Below are 12,930 nucleotides of genomic sequence, written 5' to 3' on the forward strand. Positions count from 1 at the left end.
CCAAAACAAAAACAAACATTAACCATAATGTTAATTGTAACAGGTACCATTACAGATGTCCTCCCATTACCCCCTTATGGAGCCTCATTCCATACAACCTTCAACATTTGTATTATGAATTTACACCTTATTTTACAAAATACTTTATCGGAAAACAATCATGGAAGAGTTATATGAGCATTTACTAATTAGCCTAGAAGTTTTCAGTGCAATTGTATGCACTTGTTTTCTCTATTTCTTGCATATATCAGCCAATCAGAATTCAGCACACGTGCATGCATGCTCTTGCATTCAAATTCCATAGTACAATAGTGTTGGAAGACATTATACTAATTTATGTTCTAAATTTCATCTTAAGTTTTGTTGAAAATTAAGAATGTTATACTTCAAATTCCATCCAATCAAATACATGCATGTTTTTAAGAATATTTGTATACACCATATTGTAGAACCTCATATTATATAGCTATATTTTAAATTTCAAAACATTTTGTCCAAAAGTAAGAAATTCCTGGGATTTTTATGTCAGTCAATCAGAGCTAAGCACACTTGCATGCATTGCTTTCATACTAATTCACCCATATCATCTTGTCTTCGCTACTAATGTAAGATTATAAACTGACTTTCAAAGCATTCATTAAAAACAGGAATGTTACGTTTGCTTTAGGTCTATGGTTTATTTTAATTAAATCAGTCATTGCACTCCTCACACATGCACAAAATGACCTTCGTTTTGTACATTTACATGTCTGTTTACCCTAAAAATGTTTCATCTTTATTGAATGAGTAGTTTCCCAGACAAAAAAACTGGACAAAAAAGTACCGCCGGTGAAATTTGAAAAAGAAAGTAAAACAATATATGTTCCCAAACATTGTTTGGGAACTTAATAAATCTAAAGGGAACTAGGGCTAGATGCTCCAGCTCTGACAGAATGTTAAATAATTGCCTTCAAATTTCAATGCCAGCAGGTAAATGTAGAATACATGTAACAGTAATATTATTGATTCCATACATAATAAATATTGAAATAATTGAAAAATCTTAAAACAAATGATTTATGAAATACCATATTTTAAGGTTAACATTTGCCCTTTATAGTTTTGCCATTTCATTGACAGTTTACAAGTAGAAATTAAAACACTTGCATTTTTAATTTTTTTGGTAAATTTAGCGAGGATAGATAAATTATGTTTTATTATGTTGATCAAGCCATGTGTAATTTAGTGCATTGCTGTGATTTCATTTCAGTGTAATAGTTTTTTTTTAATGCTCAAAAGGCAGTTGTTAATATCAAAGTCATGTTTGAAATTCCAAGTTTCTGCATTAAATTAATGAAATCAACATTATCAATGAAGAATTTATACTTCATAAATCATGTGGATTATGTAGGCTAAAGGAATATTTCAAATGAGCTAAAAATCAGTGATACTCCAGTGCATGAGATGACGCTTAAGTTTTTGTGAATTTAGTAAAAATGTTTTGTAATGTTGATCAGGACTGGGATAATGTTAATGATTAAATTATAAGTGATAACATAATAACATTAAAACTATCCTAGTCTCACACATAAACAACATCTTAACAAAATGTTTCAGTAACAAAAGAAATTTCAAAAAAAATTTACAGTAAAAGTGCTGACACTATCATACATATAAACAAAATTTTGCACCAAGATTTTTTTTTAAGTAATGTATAATGCATTATATTACACAAAACAAAGTAATTGTAATGCATAACTAATGTGAAATAAAAATCAGTGGTATAAGTAAATGCAGATTTGAAATGTAATGTAATTGTAATGTAATGCATTTCATTGCAGTGTAATTGATTCAAAACCTGACACTGACTGAACTGATTTTATCAAAAAAATTCAACAACCACAGATTTTTTTAATTGTACAGTATCTTCTCCATTAATTAAAATAGAAGTTATTGCTGAGGACTTTTTATTACTGTATTAGTTTCAACATTCTTAAGCCATAAAAAATGCACATGTGATGTAGATGAAATAAAATCATGCCTGACTTTTTTTTTAATTAACAAACAAGAAAAACTTAAAACAAAACTAACCAAGGCAAACAAGCACCCGCAATTTTTAAAGAACAGGTTGATGAAACATGACTTTGCCACTAAGACACCCTGACACAAACATGCAATGTCTAGGGGAGAATTTACAAGTTACAACTATATTACTATGTGAAAGGCAGTTAGCTACTTCATAAAGTCTAATTGGTTGACTGGGCACCACATCACAAAGTTCACTACACAAAGGGTCAAATCCAAGAAGTCGAACACCAAATCCAAATGGAGAACATATGAGTCGTCCATCAGAACTAAAGCACAGCTCCTTTATGAATCCTCTAGCCACATTGGGTTCTTCTGTGTAATACAAAAGTCTGTCAGTTGTTCGGGAGTTTGGGCTCTCATAAGAGCTTCCTAAACGTACCCGGTGGTTGACATCAATAATACCTCGGTTGACATCATACCTGACAATGAGAGCAACAAGATCCTGATACTGTGGATTGTCAGAGGAATTATCCACATTCCGTTGACTCTCTGGAGCCATTATCTCCACGTCACTGTCATCAGCACTCGAGTCAGAACTCATGTCGTCGTGAAGCAGTGACTCAATATCCCTGTCACTGGGGTGATTCAGCACCCATTCCAGGTGAGGATTCGAGTCCACTGAACTAGAGGGAGAAGATTCAAATGAGGTTGAAGGGTTCCTTCTCCCCTGCTGACTTGTGGAATGCCCAGCTTGAGAGGTAATATGAATTGTCACAGAAGACTGGAAATCTTCTGAGCCACTAGATGGGTTGGAATTAATCACCAGAGCAGATGATCCATTTCTTACAGTCCTAGTGGAGTTTTCTCCCACTTGTCGACTTTCCACGCTGAAAGTTGGTGGATTGATAACAATAGAAGGTGCACTGACTGTTCCCATAGCAGTATCTTCAGAGAAGGTAGGATTTATGATAATAGATGGTGCTGTCTGGGTTCTGATGGAAGCTCCTTGGGAGGTGGAAGTGCGAGGGGCTGTAGTGACCATTGTAGTGGGAGCAGTAGAGGCAGAAGCTGGAGTGTACGTTGATGATGACTGACCACAAGAGGTGTGGGGCATTACAGAAAACTCTTGAGATTCCCGTCTTTTGATGGACTCCTGCAGGTCATGTATGCAGGTCCACTAGATAAAAGACCAACATTCAATTACATTTAATTTATGTATTGTGTATTAAAAGTCCTTTAAAATTTTTAAATAAATTGACTGCACATTTTCCTACCTCTGACTTCTTGTCTCTACTAACATTCCTGGACATGACACACCAACCTTGTGGGTGGACCTGAAAATTAATAAACATATTTTTTAATCTCGGATATCTCAAAGTTATTTCTCAGCCCTTACCAGTTTGAGGTTTGACTAGGCGTATTACATACATATACATATAATAAGGCTTTGTCATGCCCTTTACCTGTAATGAGACTGTCATGTCAATACCTATAAGAAGGCAATGTCATGCCCTTTACCTACAATGAGACATTCATGTTATGTACCTGTAAGAAGGCAATGTCATGGCCCTTACATGCAGTCAGACTGCTATGTCACATACCTATAAAAAGGCAATGTCATGCCCCTTACTGCAATCAGACTGCTATGTCACATACCTATAAGAAGGCAATGTCATGGCCCTTACATGCAGTCAGACTGCTATGTCACATACTTATAAAAAGGCAATGTCATGCCCCTTACTGCAATCAGACTGCTATGTCACATACCTATAAGAAGGCAATGTCATGCCCTTATCTGGGTCAGACTGCTATGTCACATACCTATAAGAAGGCAATGTCATGCCTTTACCTGAGTCAGACTGCTATGTCACATACCTATAAGAAGGCAATGTCATGCCCCTTACCTGAGTCAGACTGCTATGTCACATACCTATAAAAAAGCAATGTCATGCCCTTTACCTGTAATAAGACTAAGTCATGTTACATACCTGTAAGGAAGCTATGTCACTGGCATTATCTCCTGATGGCCACTCGCGTATCAGCTCCACTCTATTACGCCTCTGATTTCTTTGGAAAGGAAATGATGCTGGTGAACCATAGGCTGGGAAATTTTTAAGGTCATCTGCTAAGGTTAGCAGGTCAAGGTCATGAATCACAATGATGTATCCATTTTGAGTTGACACAACAAGTTTGGAGGAGTCAGGGGAGAGCTTTGATCGCATCAACAATTTGTACGTAAAGACCTTTGTGCCTTTTGTTTCTGTGTCAGAATACCTATAAAGGACATACTGAGCTTATTCCTACAGAACAGTCAATCAACATCATGTTAAAACAGCTTTAAATAACTATTATTTCCATTAACTCTGTTCCATGTTTGTTTTCAAGCTCTTAAAGTAGAAACCAGGGGCCTGTTTTACAAAAGAACTTATGACTAAGACCAAAAAGTCTAGTTGATTATAAAATCTTTGAAAAAGAGAAAGAATATGAAAAGATTAAAAACATTTTTGAAATATATGTAAATTAGAAAGTTATTTGCAAAATTACATTTTGGTTTAAGCCATAAGTTCTTTTGTAAAACGTGGCCCAGGATATCAATATATATTGTTTCATTTTCCCAATTATCACTTTACCTATTGATATCCCAGGTAAAAATGTTGCCATCAAAACCTGAGGTGACAAGAAGACCTGTGTTTCGGTCATATTCAATGTTTTTGACCCAATTTGTATGACCTTTCAGTTCATGAAGTTTTTGTTTCAAGAATCGAACATCCCATAATGCAACAGTTGAATCGTCTGAACATGTGGCAAACAACCTCGAGTCAAGAAATCTAAAACAAAATTTCAGCACTTCATCATCTTACATATTATAATACACTGATTGAACATAAATATCTCTAAATAAAATGCAATTATAAAATGGCACAAATTATCAACAATTTTTAAAACATTAAGATGAAAAATGCTACCTTTGTAAAAATTTTCTTCGTCAACAAATTACCGTAAATCTGGAAATTTTTACTGTAGATAAATTTTTAGCAAATTTGCGTGTACATTGCATTCGCAAAAATATTTTTCTTAAAAATAAATCAACAACAAAAAATGTAAACAAAAAGTTTGCTGACAGCTGGTGGCTATTTTTTTAACCCAGTGAACAGGTGTTCATAAGCAGTAACCAATTTAAGAAACCTGTTTATACTAAGCTAATTACCCGTGATAATCCGTGCATAGAAAGTGTCTTTACTACATTCATGTCTCTTTTCAATTATTTCTCCAAGAAAGAGAGGGCAGTTTTATATATATATTATATAATTCAATATTAATTAGACGTTATTTCTCTTCTTATACCCGGAAGAGAATGTTTTTATCTGAAGGTTAGTTAAAGCTGACATCGTTTTATGTACATGCGTGATTCAATAAAATGTTATGACAACTTTAAACAGTTTAGATGTTTTATTGCTTTTAATATTTTTATCTGATTATTGAACGTTGCAATCGTTTAATATTGTATGTACATGCGTAATTTATTGTATGTATATATGCGTAATTTTTAATCTGATTATTGAACGTTGGAATCGCTTAATATTGTATACGTACGAGTACATGCATGAGTTATTGTATGTACATGCGTTACGTATAAACTGTTTTGAAAATTTTAAGCGCTTTTCAATTGAACACCAATGGCAATTCGCAAAATTTTGAAACGTAAAAATTAATCAACAGCTTTTTGACCCAGATTCGCAAAAATAAATCGACGTAAAAATTTCCAGATTTACGGTATTTCAGTTCTAAATTTTTCAACAATTAAAGACTTTGCTTTGTTTGAAATGTGTTTGATTCAAAGTAAGTATAAGAATATATTTACTTGACAATGTTAACACAGTCAGTATGAGCTTTACTCTTCTCTCCGATAAGGCGTCCATTGAACGGATCAAAGAGCAGGATACTCTGACCCTCACAGGCTGCTGCTAACAATGACCTACAAATAAAACGAGGATCAGTCCTGCATGTCACTGCCTCATCAACACAGCCAGAGGCACAAGAAAAAACACCTAGCAAACAGACAAGAATGATTAGATTTACAGGGTACATATGAATAACAGGAGGCCCATGGGCCACAACACTCACCTGAATAAGTATGGTCCTTCTGTTCTTTAACAGCAGATTCTTTTTCTTATATATTCTTATGTAAAACTTTGATCACAAATTATGGCCCTGGGGGTTCATGATTTGAACAAACTGTATACAAATATGACTAATTTTTGGCTTTGCTGTTCATGTTAAGGACATTTTTAAAGATATTTCTTTCTATTCCTATGTAAAATATTGATCCCCTGTTGTGGCTCCACCCTACCTCCAGGGGTCATGATTTGAACAATCTTAAATCTACACTACCTGAGGATGCTTTTATATCCATATAATTAATCATGGCTTTGATGTTCTTAAGAAGTAGATTTTACCTATATATTCCTGTGTATAACTTTGATCCCCTATTGTGGCCCCGCCCTTCCCCCTGAGGTCATGATTTGAACAAACTTGAATCTACACTACCGAGGATGCTTCTTTAATCAAAATGACTTATCGTGGCTTTTCTGTTCTTGAGAAGAAGATTTTCAAAGATATTTCCTATATTTTTATGTAAAACTTTGATCCTCTGTTTGGACCCTGTCTTATCCTTATTCCACAGTTGTCATGATATGAATAAACTTGCATCCACAGTATGTAATGAAGCTTTCACACAAGTTTCAGTTTCACCTTTTCTGGCCCAGTGGTTCTTGTAAAGAAGATTTTAAAAAGATACCCTCAGATTTTCACATTCTCAATTATCTCCACTTGAAAGAGGGTGTGGCACTTCCTGTGAACAAACTAGATGGTGGAGGGACGCTGGACACTTTTTGATCGGAAAAGCTCACTTAAGGTCAAGATCTAGTACATAAAAGGAGCCTACAGATTTCTCAAATTTAAGAAATAAATTCCTTTAATGAAGCTTTATAAATATAGCTTGGTCAAATAAGGTATTTCGGGGCATAATTTGTAGGTAAACAAGACGAAAAATCATATATTAAACTGTCATTTTTATTGAAAAATTAGGAAAATCAGTCATGAATATGGGAGTTTTTTCCATATCAGACAAATTAAATGTATCCAGATTGCCTACAGTCTCTCAGAAAACGGTAATTTGTATGTTCTTGGCCTCTTCCTTAAAATAATATTAAATTGAATATAGGTTTCGGGATTACTTTTCACGATTTCAAATTGAATTCCAGGAAAATACTTTATTTTCTACATAATTCTATTATAGCCGTAAAGTACGGGAAAAAAGAAAGTTTAATTTGATTATGATGTCATAATGGATCTAGCATCAAAAATGCAGTCTAAAATCATTTACTAGATCTTGACCTTAAGCCTTTGGCTCATAAGAAATTGTGATATTTCAAACAGTTGTGAATTTCTTGTACATGACATCTGGTTATATATATATATTCTCTGGTAACATTTTCACATGATAGCTTAAATATACAGAGATGAAACTTTTAAACTATAGGCACAATTTTTAATGCAAATAATATGTTGACCACGCGACCATTAGGGTGAGCACAGATACCTATTCAGTTTTAATTTAGATCGGGTTCTTTAAACCACACGTGACATTTGGTATGTCTACACTCTGACGTCACATGACGTCGTATGTAAGTTGCATTACCAAAATGAAGTCTGAACATTGCTAGTTTTCATAAAAAAACGTTTATTCTACTGTTCTTTTGCAATATTAAGGCCAAATAAAAAAAAATATGTGTGGTTCCGGTTACCCGACCGTCCCTATTTTATACCCCCGACCCTAAACTTTTTTTTGGCAATTTTCATATTTTTTCCAGAATTTTCCCCAATTTCCATCAATGGCTCCGGTTTAAGTTTTAATTTCAGCAATGATGGCCCCCTTGCACAACATAGTGCAAGTGTTTATTAGTGTTAAATCCAAAGCAAGCTAGCATGTAGGTGTCCCCTACCAATATTGACTAGTATATTATCACAACACATCTAAATGTCATTTGCAAAGTAGTGATAAGTATTATTTAGAAAAATTAAGAAAATCATTTTGTTAAAAAAAAAAAAAAAAAAAAAAAAAAAAAAAAAATCCCTACCTACCTACCCTAATTTTTTTGGAGGTGTAACCGGAACCACACATATTTTTTTGTTTGGCCTAACCATTAAATCGATGTGATTTTATTTTTTGCTGAACTTTTGTTACTACCACGAGAACGTAGTTTGCATCGAGATGCAATTCACAAAGCATTATGGGACCACAGCTTACTGCGGGAAAAAAAAACATTTGGGTCAATGTGCGAAGTCCAAATTTTCTCTTTGCCCAGGCGTTAAGCTTTAGGAGCTTGCAGTGACGAGAGGCGCTTTGTGCCACTCGCTGCGCTCACTATTATACACACTTTTTTAAATGGGTGGATCTGTAGCACTCTGTTCATCCATCATAATTTTTGTCAGACCAGTGAGCTATAGATATGCAACTATCATTACATGCACAGGTCACAACATAAATGACATCTGGTGGATTGAATCCCTGTTAAAATGTGACGTTCAACAACTAAAAAACAATTCTGAGACAGGAAATCTTACCCGTCTGGAGAAAAATCAAAATTAAATATTCCTCCATGATGTGTGGAGTCAACTGTCTTTTGTGGGTCCCACTTATGAACGGCTTTCAAAGACGAATATAAACCACCGCGGAAACTCCTTGTTTCTACGCTTGATATCTTGTGTCCTAATTCTCTTTTCGTCAACCAGAATAAAGGAGTAAACTTGGCATCTTTACACGTCATACTACAGTCTTTACATCTGTGAAACTTTTTATCTGTGTAGTTTCTCGGGAAATGACACTGAAATCATGTGAGTGATGTACGAAGCAACAAAAATGGATGTCGGTATCGGCTTTTCGTACCTCATTTTCTAGAAGAATTCCAATTGCCTCACAGGAGATCTCGTACTTAAGTGAAGTCGTAAAGGAGCTATGTATGGCATGTCAAACGTTGCAATATTCGATCTTTTCCATTTGTATTGTATAATTTTTATTTGTCTTGTATAATTTTTCAATTGTATTGTATAATTTTTCATTTGTATTGTATAATTTTCCATTTGTATTCAATTTGTTTAATTTTTATTTGTATTCTATAATTTTCCATTTGGATTTTATAATTTTCCTTTTGGATTGTATAATGTTTATTTGTATTCTATATTTTCCATTTGTATTGTAAAAAAATCATTTGTATTGTATAATTTTTCATTTGTATTCTATATTTTCCATTTGCATTGTATAATTTCTTATTTGTATTGTATAATTTCTTATTTGTATGCGATAATTTTTCATTTGTATTGTATCCGAGGATTGTTTATTTCGTTACGAAGGATGTCATTGGTCATAAAATTTAGTCTGTATAAAGGTCTCAGGTGCCCAACATACACACTAGTCTGGTACCCTTCCCACAATTCCGATTGCGCACTCTCTACAAACACAAACTCGGCTCCTCTATTTGCAGTGCATGCTAAGGGACGACCATTTGATTCTCGGGGGTGTCGAATCCGATTATTTATTTTCATTCTCTTGCAGGAAAGAATATTTATTTCCAATATGACCAGTCGCCCGCGCGGCGCAGTGGTTAGAGCGTTCGCTCTAGAGTCGCGGCGTAAGGAATTGATCCTTACGTCGCGGGTTCGAATCCCACTGTGGGACGTGGAGACCGGCGGATGAGACCGTATAAACCGAGGTCCCGTGTCACAGTAGGTGCTGGCACGAAAAAGATCCCTCACTGCTCAATGACCCTCAGTGCTGAGTATAGGTCAAAATTTGTAGCTCTCCACCGGCAAGTGGTGGCGTCTCCATATGAGTGAAAAATTCTCGAGAGGGACGTTAAACAATAAACAAACAAACAAAAACCAGCGCTCCCTTTTTAGAATCCAATGACCATCAAAAATTATCACATACAAATAAGAAATTTTACAATACAAATAAGAAATTATACAATGCAAATGAAAAATAATGGAATACAAATAAAAATTACACAATACAAATGAAAATTATACAATACAATTAGAAAATTATAGAATACATATAAAGATTATACAATACAAATGAAAAATTATACAATACAAATAGAAAATTATACAATACAAATAAAAATTATACAATACAAATGGAAAATTATACAATGCAAATGGAAAAGATCGAATATTGCAACGTTTGACATGCCATAGCTACGACCAGAGATAAATTATTATTCATGTCTCTGGTACGATACATCATTTGCATTTTAAAGAAAAATGTTTTTGTGTCTGTTTGTTTTTTCAAGTACAAAATAAAGGGTATCTACGATGGCGTTTGTACCGTTTTTGAACTGTTGAAACTTTGAACAGAAAATCGTTTGTTTTCAAATGGTAAATGTAGGTAAAAAATGAGTCGTTCGTACAATCTAAAAAATACGGAAGCCCTGGAGGGACATTGACTTGCTTCTTAGGTGTTTTGACTTAGTTCTTATGACTTAATTGTTAATTCTTTTTTTTTTTTTTTTTTTTTTACATTTGTCATCACACGTTTACTTAAAGCCTCAAAACGTGGCGTACAAAATGGAGGCTACGTGTAGTTTCAGAAAAGAAGAAAGGGATATTTTGCCTTTGAATTTTTAACTAATGACTATATATGTTTATGTGTTCAATCGTTATGCACACTAGAAGTTCAAAAAAAAATGTAAGTAATAACTATTAAGTAACAAGAAACAAAATGAGAAAAACAAATAACAATTAAGTTATAACAACTGAGTTATAAGATATTACAGATAAATTTATCACAACTGTACTGGACATTAAATTACAATTAATAAATCAAAAACCACAGTTAAACTAGGACTTAACATATCATTTTAATAATAAAATTGAGCCAAGCTGCACGTTCTTCATAGATACGTTACACTTGGTTATAACCAGCAACAAAAAAGTCATAACAAATAAGTTACAACAAATAAGCTATAACAAATAAGTCATAACAAGTAAGTCAATGTCCCTCCAGGGCTTCCGTAAAAAAATAGTTTGTACAAATTAGAAAGTCGATTTTATCATTTAGGAAATCGTTTGTACGATTTAAAAAATTGTAAAATTTAGGAAAAACAGCTATAGGGAGTTATGTTTTGGCAAATGTTCGAAACAATCGAGATGTGGCAAAATGTCTTCTTTTTTTCGCTAGTAATGAACAATACCTACATGTATTTCCCTCTTTATAGAATTCCCCAACCGCAACTTTCAAAGTCGTTACCATCTGGCTATAGGTCTGGGCGCTACGGAAGAAGATTATAGTCTGTCGGACTCTGTCCCCAAGCTTTTGACAAAACTTTTTTCCAACAAATCTCAAGATATATAAATACCTTGGCCCATCGATTCAATCTGATTAAAATCAGATCCTTTGATCCGCTCACATACTGTGTAGATCACTAAATTTTCGCGACACCTTATTTTCGCGAGATAGTCATTGACTCTTTAGAAGTGAGACAAAAATTTCACAAATTGTGGTTTTTGCTCTTAATAATCTTATGGAATACTAATATATGCGAGAATAAAAATTTAGCGAGTATACCGTCTCGCGTAGTTACGCGAAAATAAAGTTCTATACATTAATAGCAATATGTGTATTTAAGCGAGAAATTTGTAATGTATTGTTAAAAGATATTAATTTAAAACTCTGACTAAGAAAAATCAGAACAGAAATAAATGAAAGCAAATTAAAAACGGAACACACCAGTGCTTCCTGTTTGTGTTCAATGATTGTACAGTGTTACGAAATCGAACACACCCGGTAGAAGTTAAACATAAACAATGTTATATGTAAGGTTATGAAGAATATCATTCTGATTGAATATTTTAAAGAATTAAGGAAAGTTAAGATCATTACTCTTATGTTTATTGTACAATAAATGTAGAAAATAAGAGGACAACGCATATGAGTCCATATCCCTTTAAAGCTTGCACAATTATAAAGACGCATGTCCCTTGCCCAGGATTGACGAATCTTTGGTTACATCTAGTTATCCACCTTAATTAGCGATGTTTACAAATATCGACAGATGAAACTTGCGACCCCCACCCCCCCCCCCACCCCCACCCCCAACAAGCATATTAAAAATAACCTTCACCCACAGGGGACTGTTTCAGTTCTGAACGATGCCTTTTTTGCATCAGCTAAGTCTGAGAAATTAATGGAAATTATATTGGCAGAATTATAATGGTATGTGGGCCTACATTTAGTTAATATGATATCATATCTTTATGGTTAAAACGTTCGGTGTAATGGTGTTTAATTTAGGGAGAGTTTTTGACAGACTTCAATCACCTGGTTTGAAGTTAAAGGCGAAGAAACGAAATTTGCTTAGAGATCTGCAAAGTTCTTGGGTCATGTGATTTCTGAAGAAGGACAGATCCTTGAAAGATAGAGAAAGTGAAAAACTAGCTAGTGCTTACCAAAAGCTAGTGAGATTAGGTCTTTTCTTGTACTGTGTGGGCACTATAGTATAAGTTTATACAGGACTTCGCAAAGATTGCTAAACGACTGTATAAGTTGACTGAGAAAGAGGGGATATATTTACACTGATGATTGTGTTTAACCTATTATAACCCAATATAATTAATTTCTCCAGTACATGTATCAAACCACCCCGATTTCACTTAGACTTTATATACTGTAGATGCTGTGCTCTATTTTCTCGGGAACAAGAAAGTCACGACAAAGTGATTGCCTATGCTAGTCATACCTTGTCCTGGAGTGATAAAAAGTAAATGTTTTACCAGGAACTCTTTGCAGTCATTCGTTTTGGCAAAGTGATGGCACTGAGTTCTTTCAAGGACAAAAAGAATTTGTGTGAGAGCGAACTGTAG

General features: G+C 34.1%; 1 protein-coding gene across 1 annotated transcript; it reads right to left on the reverse strand.

Moving 5' to 3' along the window:
- Positions 1-1,634: 1,634 nt before the first annotated feature.
- Positions 1,635-8,933, reverse strand: LOC133192434 (DDB1- and CUL4-associated factor 10-like). Its single transcript, XM_061328445.1, has 6 exons — positions 8,635-8,933; positions 5,870-5,983; positions 4,638-4,835; positions 3,996-4,281; positions 3,282-3,341; positions 1,635-3,184 (listed from the first exon to the last, which is right to left on the reverse strand). The coding sequence occupies exons 1-6, from the start codon at positions 8,835-8,837 to the stop codon at positions 2,096-2,098; spliced, it is 1,950 nt and encodes a 649-aa protein (XP_061184429.1). The 5' UTR covers positions 8,838-8,933; the 3' UTR covers positions 1,635-2,095.
- Between the last annotated feature and the right edge of the window lie 3,997 nt (positions 8,934-12,930).

This window comes from Saccostrea echinata, unplaced genomic scaffold, assembly GCF_033153115.1.
Source record: "Saccostrea echinata isolate AGI-Se365-2 ecotype Australia unplaced genomic scaffold, CSIRO_AGI_Sech_v1 ptg000001l, whole genome shotgun sequence".
NCBI classification, from domain to species: Eukaryota; Metazoa; Mollusca; class Bivalvia; order Ostreida; family Ostreidae; genus Saccostrea; species Saccostrea echinata.

Excerpts from the sequence above, each read along its gene's own strand:
- LOC133192434 (XM_061328445.1), bottom strand. The coding sequence starts at position 8,837 with ATGACGTGTAAAGATGCCAAGTTTACTCCTTTATTCTGGTTGACGAAA. Across the intron at positions 4,836-5,869 it reads GACTGTGTTAACATTGTCAA|ATTTCTTGACTCGAGGTTGT; the intron begins GTAAATATATTC and ends ATTTTGTTTTAG. Across the intron at positions 3,342-3,995 it reads GTGACATAGCTTCCTTACAG|GTCCACCCACAAGGTTGGTG; the intron begins GTATGTAACATG and ends ATTAATTTTCAG.